This window comes from Dromiciops gliroides, chromosome 4 (assembly GCF_019393635.1).
Source record: "Dromiciops gliroides isolate mDroGli1 chromosome 4, mDroGli1.pri, whole genome shotgun sequence".
In the NCBI taxonomy this organism is placed as follows: Eukaryota; Metazoa; Chordata; class Mammalia; order Microbiotheria; family Microbiotheriidae; genus Dromiciops; species Dromiciops gliroides.
In genome coordinates, this window is record NC_057864.1 from 488,766,089 (window position 1) to 488,776,519 (window position 10,431).

The window sequence follows — 10,431 nt, forward strand, 5'->3', positions numbered from 1 at the left end:
GTCTCGTGCTCTGACCATTCCAAAGAAGCAGTTGGCTGGATTTGGTCTTCAGGTATTAATTTTCTGACCTTGAATGTGTAACGATTGGAATGATGCCACCTGCTGGAGACTTACTATAGGAAAGCTCCACCATGAGGAGAATGCCTCAGAGGGCAAGGCCATGCGGCTTTTCCTTGGTGTCAGGAAGTAACATTTGCGCATGGGTACTGTCCACCAAGGCTACCAGCCAATCAACTTGAAGAGCCTCCCATTTTCTGGGAGGGGACAGGAAGGAGAAAGGAGGGCCTGCATGGAGAGGTCTGTCTCTTTTGGCTTCCTGACTTGATGGTGGTGGTGGTGGCAGAGGACTTCACAGGAAATTTGAGGAAAGATAGGAATGCCAGGCTGTTGGAATTCTGTTCTCAATCTCTCTCTTTCTATCTTTCAATAAACCCTTAAAAACCTAAACTCGTTTTATCAGTGATTTTAGATAGTTTCCCCCAAAACTGGGGGAACAGATTAGAACTCACATTTAGAATCTTAAATTACACAAATGTAGACAATTATTCTTCCATTGGGTTTTTCCTGTGTAAATGGTTAGCCAAACTTAGATTAAGGTGAAATTCAATAATCGCTAAAAGCTCTTGAAAAGTTCTTCAAATAATTTGAATTGGATTTTTTTCCCCATAAGAAGGGAGATTTTCCAGAGTTTAGCCTATGCTACGAAGACTTTCCCAAATACATTGGGGGCAGTGCTTAAGCTGCCAGAGAATCCTCAGGAAAGCCTGCCTCAGCTTGCTATTTCTCTTGATCAAGATGATAGAGTGGGCCAAAGGGTAGATGGAAGATATTAGCATTGAAAACATGGCAGTCAGATGACTTGCAAAAATAATGTAGCTCAGGACTCCCATCATGACTCCTATATGGTATAGTAGAAAGAGGAAAAGGAAAAGGACTATGGATTTCATGGTCTTCTTGTAAACCTCTGTGCTAGAGGCTCTGGAGGGTGTGACATTCCCCTGCATCTGCTGGGTGTGCCTCCACAGGGAGAGGACTAACAAAAAGCAGGAGATGAAGGAGACAATGAAGGGGACAAAACCCCCCATGTAGTAGAGAATCAGACTGAATGAACGTTGGTCTTTATTTATTTGTGCCTCATGAGTTCCATTCGTTTCATTTATATGTGCACTGTTGATTTTATACATCTCACTCATTTTCTGTGTCCATGGAAGATTGACAAGCAAGGCAATGAGAAAGCAGATGAAAAAAATACTGAGGACCACTTTGTTAGCCCTCCACTTCAGCCAGAGGAAGGCAGGGTGGGAAAAGTTGGAGATTTTCAGGAAGTAGAAGATATTGAGGCAGGTGCCAAACCAAGCATTTAAATGGTTGCTCACATTCCAGATGGGCTCTATGTATTTCGCAATACCAGAGACATAGAAATCCAGAAAGAAATTCATTATAATGATTATAGATGTGAATGACCCCAGTAACAATAATCTGGAAATGGCCAAGGCAATGAGGATTAAATCCATTGAATACACTCTTCCAGTCTTGACCCAATCTATGAAGTTGACCAGTCCAATGAAGCCATTGGCAAAGCCTCCCACTAGAAACTCTCCAGCTGCCATCATCACAAAAATGATCCCAATGACACCTGGCATGTCTGCAGAAAGAAAAAAAACAAACACCTTTCAAAGCACTTCAACTACAATGGTGATCTATCTACCTCTGAAGTGTTCATTGTCTTTGCCTTTGTAACCACAGTATTCCTCTTGGCCTAGGAAGTACCTACCTCTACTGTGAAATAGAGCTTCAGCTGTCTTCAGGGCACCTGCTCTTCTTTCTTTGATAATAGACAAGGGAGTCATTTTAGCCCAGACTCTGAATAATAACTTTGAACATGGCCAGATGGGAAATTTCCATGTTATTTCAGATTGAGAGTCAAGTTGCTGTTTGTTCAGATGTAAATGAAGGGCAGTTTCTATTTCACTTCTTTGACTATTATCCTTCAGCCTAATTTGCCTTCAAGAGTAGTCAGCAATAGTCTAGAATCTGGAGATTATAGAAAATAAATCAAGAAATGTGGTGAGGGGCAGCTAGGTGGTGCAGTAGATAAAGCTCTGGCTCTGGATTCAGGAGGACCTGAGTTCAAATCCGGCCTCAGACATTTGACACTTACTAGCTGTGTGACCCTGGGCAAGTCACTTAACCCTCACTGCCCCGCCAAAAAAAAAAAAAAAAAGGAAGAAGAAGAAGAAAGAAATGTGGTGAAAGAGGCCTACCACCTTCTTGACCATATTCTTCACTGAGACCCAATCTGGTCTGGTAGAAGATTGTTATCTATCCCTCCACCCCATCCCAGAAATTCTAGAACATAGAACACTGCCATATTAGAAAGTCAAAGGCAGAGTGAGCTGAAAGCTATGTCACCTTGTCCCCTGGCACTGTTAGAGGGTGATAGAATGGAAAGGAGAGAGATAAGGACTGTTCAGGCTTCGGTGTGCCACACCAAAGCACCAAAGCCTGTCAACCCTATGTCTCCAATGGTCAGAAGCATCCAGGGCCTTGAAATTCCCAAGGAATCACAATCCCTCCCTCCAATGTTGAATCACACACATCCGCATTAAAAAAAAAAAAAAGGTCAGTTTTGCATTTTCTAGGCTTAACCCCTATTCTACTCTGAATCAATGACTTTTTGCAACCTTGCACATGGCCAGGGCTTAAAACAGTGACTTGAATTGCAAGGAGAAATAGTGATTTTGTTCATGTAGCCTCTGCAGTCTCTCAGTGACTCCCTCTAATACTAATAACAGGCAGATCCATGCTTGCTACATTTTCCCCTTTAGGATTTTAGAGCTATCCTTGAGGGATTATGAGGTTCTCTAAATTCTTAGATCCATAGATAATGAAAAATATCAATGTTAAACATATATTCACTAGGAGGTCTAACACTAAAAAAAACAGGTGTAACTAACTGAATTATCAGAAAACAGTATAGTACATCAAGAATTGTTGGATATGGGGGCAGCTAGGTGGTTCAGTGGATAAAGCACCAGCCCTGGATTCAGGAGAACCTGAGTTCACATCCGGCCTCAGACACTTGACACTTATTAGCTGTATGACCCTGGGCAAGTCACTTAACCCTCATTTCCCTGCAAAAAAAAAATGTTGGATATTACATCAGACTTCTTTGAGACTTAGAAAAATCTAAGAAAAATAAACAGAAAATAAGTTCGGTATCTACTCATCAATATTTAAAAACTAGATAGTATCTGGTAATTTTTTAAATAAGAATTTAAAAAATTATAACTATTTTTCAATGTTGTATGGAAATTTTGGAAAGACTGACCACGTTCTAGGGAACAAAGCAATAATAAGCAAAGAAAATATGAAAGAGATTAAAATATCTTTTAGGAACCATGTTAAAATATTTAAATTGATGCAGTTCATTGGAAGAATTGAGAACTGCCTATTTTGTATCACTCATGTCCTTCAATAAGTTCACCAGAGAGGTTCTATAAAAGGATTCGAGGGGCAGCTAGGTGGCACAGTGGATAAAGCACTGGCCCTGGATTCAGGAGGACCTGAGTTCAAATCCAGCCTCAAACACTTGACAGTTACTAGCTATGTGACCCTGGGCAAGTCACTTAATCCTCATTGCCATCAACAACAACAACAAAAAAGGATTCAAGTGTGGCAAATGATCAAGCTCATTGGCAAACAAATCTAGACTTTTACCATATGTCCAGTGCATGGTTCTTGTTTTTTTTTTTTTGGGGGGGGGGGGGTTGCAGGGCAGTGGGGGTTAAGTGACTTGCCCAGGGTCACACAGCTAGTAAGTGTTAAGTGTCTGAGGCTGGATTTGAACTCAGGTCCTCCTGACTCCAGGGTCGGTGCTTTATCCACTGCGCCATCTAGCTGCCCTGCATGGTTCTTGTTGATCAATACATACTGACATGTCATCACCAATGATTGAGTTCAATAAGTGTGACAATTGGAGTGACACCCCCTTGCTGGAGAGTTACTGTAGGAAAGCTCTGCCATGAGGAGAAGGCATCTGAGTGCAAGCCATGTGGTTGGAAGGTCAGTTCCTTGGCATCAGGAAGTGGTGTTTGATGTTTCCAGTTTAGACAGGAGGGTTCTGGGAGGAAGAAAGAATTATTGGGTCCTTTTTGTTCCTGAGCTCACCATGGTGGGTCAGATGATGGGGTCTCTTAGAAATAGTTAGATTTTAACCTTTCCCTCTGATCATTAGATCTTAATGCTCTTTTATAAATACTTAAAAGTCAAAACTCTTGCTAAAGCTTCTAGTTTATCGGTGACCACTCATTAGATTTTTAGACAGTGTAGCTAGATAGTAACTTTACAATAGGTAGCCCTTCTAACTAAAAATCATTATCAGGATGGTAAGTATTCCTCATTTATTTTTCTTGTAAGCTTGTTTCAACCAAACAGGATTTCAAGGAGCTTTAATAATCAACTCTGACTCTCAAAAAAATTCTTTAAGTATTCTCAGGTGATATCTTTCCACCTAGTAATGGTCAAGATATGCTAACGACTTTCTCAGAGCACTTGAAACAAGAATTGCCCCACCACAGCACCCTCGGGGAAGATTGCCTCAGTTTGTGGTTCCCCAGTATCAAGATGATGGAGTGGACCAAGGAGTAGACATCCATTATTGGCAATGTCAACATAACAAATGCTTGTCCTGGAACACAAAATATCTTAACACTCCTATGATGATGCCCAATGGTATAGAGCAAATAGGAAGAGGACAATCAGCATAGATTTCATGGCCATCATTTGGCCGATGCTGGCATCTCTAAATGCTGGAATCCTGAGCAGCATCTGCTCCATGTGCTTCCATAGGGAGAAGACTAAGAGGAAGCAATATATCATGGGGGCAGGGAATCAATTCTCCTAAATAGGGAGAACAATTTAAGGGTTTTAAGTATTTTTATATTCTGAATCATGTTTGTTTTGTTTTCAGAAATAACACAAACTCTGTAGATATCACTCGTTTCCTCTAGTATTGGAAAGCAAAAGAAGAGGGAAATGATTGAGCAGCCTACTAGCATCTTGAGGATCACCTTGTTAATTCTCCATTTTATCCAGAGAAAGACAGAGTGGGAAAAGTCGATGATCTTCAGGAAATAGAATACATTGAGGCAGGTGGCAAACCAGGCATTTGATTTATTTCTTAGCTACCAAATGATCTCCAAATATCTCAGTTTGCCATGGTTATTTACCTTAGGAGGGAATGGTACATAAATGATATTTGCTATTAGTGAGCACAACAGAACAATCCTGGACACAAGACAGTGAGGATGATACCCAGTGTGGACATTCTTCTAGTTTTGAGCCATTCTGTTTAGTTCACCAGTCCAACGAAACCACTGGCCAAAATCCCATCTACAAACTCTCCAGTAAGCATAGTTGGACACATGTTCTCCACAGAACAGGGCATGTCTTTAGCAAAGAAATCCAATGTTAGCAACACTGTTGATTAATGTATTTCCTGCCAAGGTGAACAGCATGCTGTGCCTAGTGAAATAACACTAAGTTTCTTCTTCCTAACTGATTTTCCTCTTTGGCCAGAAATGCCCAAGTTCTTCTATATAATTGGACTGCCAATGCCTTTATAACAATTCTCCTTCATCTTGCAAACAGTTGAGGCAGTGATTTGAGCTCAGATCCTGAATGTGTCTTCTCGGCATTTCCAGCTGTTAAATTTCCATGGGTCCCTTTGACTGAGTGGCTGACCTATTGTTTGTGAAGGTGTAAATGAAGGCCAATTCTCATTTCATTACTTTGCACTTTCTTCCTAGGTTTTGTTCACCCTGAAAATAGGTGTCTGCAATCACTTAGAGTTTTGAGCACCTAGGGGAAAAAAGTGGAGATGGAGTCTTATCCCCTTCCTCTTCACTGAGAGACAATCTGGCCTATGAGAAAGAGGACATTGTTGCCATGCACTAGTTCCATGATCATGGAGAAATTACTTAAGTTGTAATCAGAACTTTGGCTTCCTCTCCTGATATTAATAAGGATGAGATCTTTCAAGGAGTTTTGTCCTATGTTGACATGAATGGAAGCACCTTGCTGAAGGAGACTTTTAAGGTACTAATTTGTTCTCCTGAATCAAAAGCTTTTTTTAAAAAAATAATTGTCTTGAATAATGGACAATGATTTATAAGTTGATTTGAATTCAGTGGGAAAGTATTGACTTTGTAAAGAGTATGCTTTATTAAATGCTGCAACAAGATTGTTTGAGTCCTTTTTGCTTTTATTTGCCACACTATCTTCATTCATTTACCTGAACCCTCAGAATGGAGAAGCCCCCAAAATGCACCCAGGTCTTTTTAGTCAGGATGGAGTCTCCAATGGGAAGATTACTTGTGGAACACAGTGTCCTTGCTGCTTAGGCATCTGCAACATTATGTTATTACTCATTAGATGTTCGAGTGGGCCATAGAATTGCTCAACTTGAAAACATTCCTCATCATTACTGATATGAGAAGCAATGCACCTTGCTTTGCATATTGAAAATGACTGTTCTATAATACAGTTTGAGATCCAGTACTACGAGAGAACCTTCTTTTGTTATTTTTTCATTGATTCCCATGATATCCTAGAGCTTCTGTTTTGTTCCAGATAATTTTATTATTTTTTCTAGATCTGCAAAATATTTTTGATAGTTTGATTGGTATAGCACTAAATAAATAAATTAACTTAGGAAGGATTGTCATTTTTATTATAAGTGGCTTTGGCCTACCCATGAGCAATTAATATTTTCCCAATTGTTTACATCTGACTTTATTTGTGTAAAAAGTGTTTTGTAGTTCCAGTTATATAGTTCCTAGATTTGTCTTGGCAGGTAGACTCCCAGGTATTTTATATTGGCCACAGTTATTTGTTGTTGTTTTTTTTTTTCATTCATTCATTCATTCATTCATTCATTTGTTTGTTTATTTATTTATTTATGGCCAACTATTTTATAGTAAACCATATCATCGCAGTCCACAAGTATAGGGAATGGACAAAGAATATAAGATCTCTCAGTACTTATTGCTTTTTTACTTTCATTTTATTTTTTATGCTTCAATCTTTATTCAGATACCATCAGTTCTTTCTTTGTAGATGGACTGAATTTTTCATAAGTCCTTCTGATAACATCCTGCTCATAATTTCTTTCACAGTTACTATTACTAACTGTATTGCCCTCCATCCTATTCCCTCCCCTTGATATTTACTCTATTTTCTATCTTCTTTCTCCCTATCTCTTCTCAAAAGTATTTTGCTTTTTACTTCCCCCTCCTCCAATCTGCCCTCCCTTCCTTCACCTTTCTCCTCTTATCCCTTTCCCCTCCCACTTTCCTGCAGGGTGGTATATATTACTATAACCACTTGAGTGTATATGTTATTACCTCTTTGAGCCAATTCTGATGAGAGTAAAATTGACTCACTCCCCCTCTTCTTCCCCATCTTCCCCTCCACTCTATAGGCTTTTTCTTGTTTCTTTTATGTGAGCTGCTTTACCCCATTCCACATATCCCTTTCCCTTTCTTCCAGTGCAAGCCTCTCAACCTTTAATTTTATTTTAAAGATGTCATCATGGGGCAGGTAGGTGACACAGTGGACAAAGCACCAGCCCTGGACCCAGGAAACCCCAAGTCCAAATCCAACCCCAGACATAAGCCACCCCACCCTGCCTGCTCCACAAAAAAAGATAAACAAAAAATAAGTGCTTTACATATATCATCCCTTCATATGCAATTCACACCTGTGGCTAAGTATATTCCTTTCGGTTGCCGTAATACTGAGAAAGTTCTTATGAGTTAGAAGTATCATCTTGCCATGTAGGAATGTAAACAGTTTAACCTTTTAATATCCCACATGATTTCTTTTTCCTGTTTACCTTTTTATGCTTCTCTAGGGTCTTGAATTTGAAAGTCAAATTATCTATTCAGTCTCAGGTCTTTTCATCACGAGTACCTGAAAGTCCTCTTTTTCAATGAAGTCCCATTTTTTACCCTGAAAGATTATCTCAGTTTTGCTGGGTAGGTGATTCTTGGTTGTAATCCCAGTTCCTTTGCTCTCCAGAATATCATATTCCATAGAAGCTGATAGATCGCATGTTATCCTGACTGAAGTTCCACAGTACTTGAATTGTTTTTTTTAGCTGCTTGCAATATTTTTTCCTTGACCTGGGATCTCTGGAATTTGGCTATAATATTCCTGGAAGTTTTCCTTTTGGGATCTCCTTCAGGAGGTGATCAATGGATTCTTTCAGTTTCTATTTTACTTTTTGTTTCTATAATATCAGGGCAATTTTCCCTGACAATTTCTTGGAAGATGTTGTCTAAGCTCTTTCTTTGGTCATGACTTTCAGGTAGTCCAATGATTTTCAAATTATCTCTCCTCAATCTATTTTCCAGGTCAGCTCTTTTTCCAAGGATATATTGCATATTGCCCTCTATTTTTTTTTATTCCTTTGGATTTGCTTTATTATGTTTTGATTTCTCTCTCTCTCTCTCTTTTTTTTTTTTTGGTAGGGCAATGAAGGTTAAGTGACTTGCCCAGGATCACACAGCTAGTAAGTATCAAGTGTCTGGGGCCGGATTTGAACTCAGGTCCTTCTGAATCCAGAACCAGTGCTTTATCCACTGCACTACCTAGCTGCCCTCTGATTTCTCTTAAAGTCATTAGCTTCTATTTCCTCTATCCTAATTCTTAAGCAATGTTTTTGTTTTGTTTTGTTTTGTTTTTCTTCAGAGAGTTTTTGTACCTCCTTTTCTGTTTGGCCAATTTGGCTTTTCAAACTGTTGGCTTTTTTTTAATGACCCTCCTGCATCATTAACATTTCTCTTTCCATTTTTTCTTCTACCTCTTTTACTTTTCCCTCTACCTCTCTTATTCAGTCTTCAAAGTCCTTATTTAGTGCTTCCATGGACTGAGACCAATTCATATTTTTTCTTGGAAGCTTTGAATGTAGGAGCTTTTACTTTGTTATTATCTTCTTGTGAGGGTATATTTTGATCTACGTTGTCACCAAAGAAGCTTTTGATGGTCTGCTGTTTTCTCTGCCTGCTTATCTTGCCCACCTATTTCTTAGCTTTTAATTCCTTCCTAAAGTGGGGCACTCCTTTCAGGATGCACTGTCCAAAGCTTCAGGGAGTCCCGGGTGGAACAATTTAAGGAGAGGCTCATTCTCAGCCTGCCTGGTCTGTAAGTAACCACAGGCCAGCTTGCCCTTTAACCAGGAAGCTGAAATCTGATTGAAATCTGATTCTCTGTGATCCACAAGCTTGGCATGCCTGTGCCCCTCCCCCACTGGGTTTCTGTCACTCAAGTCTGCTTCCTGGGCAACATGCTCTGCCTTTGCTCCCAGAGACACTCCCACTATTTGCCCCTGGCCAACCACTGGGCCCCCTCACCTATCCATGAACTGAGATTCAGAAGAAGCCACTGATGCTGAAGATTCTGAGGATCTGGAGGTGAGGCCTTCCTGGTGCTAGAACTGCACCTCACGCTAAGCTCCTCTCTCACCCCTGTATAACAGACCCCTCCTGCTGAACTTGTAAGCTGTCTTTGTCTGGAAAATGATCTTACTCTGTTCTTTTGTGGGTTCTGTTGTTCTAGGAGTTGTCTTATGGCATTTTTGGAGTTATGTGGATGGATCTGCTAGGAGCTCCAAGAGTCACAGTCTTTCCTCCACCATCTTGGCTTCACCTCCAGCCACTGTTATTTTAAATGGAATTTCTCTTTCCATCTGTTGTTTCTGGACTTCGTAGAAATGCTGATGATTTATGTGGGTTTATTTTGTATCATGAAACTTTGCTAAAGTTTTTAATAATTTCAAGAAAGCTTTTTAGTTGATTCTCTGGGATTTTCTAAGTATACTATCATATTATCTGCAAAGAGTGATAGTTTTACTTCCTCATCTATTCTATTTCCTTTAAATTTTTTTCTTCTCTTATTGCTATAGCCAGCATTCCTAGTACAATATTAAATAATATAGATAATAACAGGTATCCTTACTTCACCCCTGGTTTATTGGGAAAGCTTCTAGCTTATCCCCATTACAGATAATACTTGCTGATGGTTTTAGATCAATATTGCTTATATTTTTGTGTGAATACTACTTATAATTTTAAGGTAAGGTCCTTTTATTCCTGTTCTCTACTGTTTTTAATAGACATGGTTGCTGTATTTTATCAAAGTCCTTTTCTACATCTGTTGAGAAAATCATATGATTTCTGTTGGTTTTATTATTGATATTATCCAGGGCTGGTAGTTTTCCTATTATCGAACCAACCCTGAATTCCTGATATAAATCCCACCTGGTCATAGTGTATTATCCTTTCCATAAACAAATTAATAGGGCATGGAATCATTTATCTCTCAGATGTATGGGCAAAGTAAAAATTTAGGACCAAAGAAGATATAGAG

At 39.4% G+C, this 10,431-nt stretch overlaps 1 protein-coding gene across 1 annotated transcript; it reads right to left on the reverse strand.

The window, feature by feature from the left end:
* Nucleotides 1-689: 689 nt before the first annotated feature.
* Nucleotides 690-1,643, reverse strand: LOC122755340 (taste receptor type 2 member 7-like). The gene has a single exon (XM_044003651.1). It carries the CDS (start codon nucleotides 1,641-1,643, stop codon nucleotides 690-692), a length of 954 nt encoding a protein of 317 aa, XP_043859586.1.
* Between the last annotated feature and the right edge of the window lie 8,788 nt (nucleotides 1,644-10,431).

What these genes read in the sequence shown, in the direction of transcription:
- LOC122755340 (XM_044003651.1), bottom strand. Translation starts at nt 1,643, where the DNA reads ATGCCAGGTGTCATTGGGATCATTTTTGTGATGATGGCAGCTGGAGAG.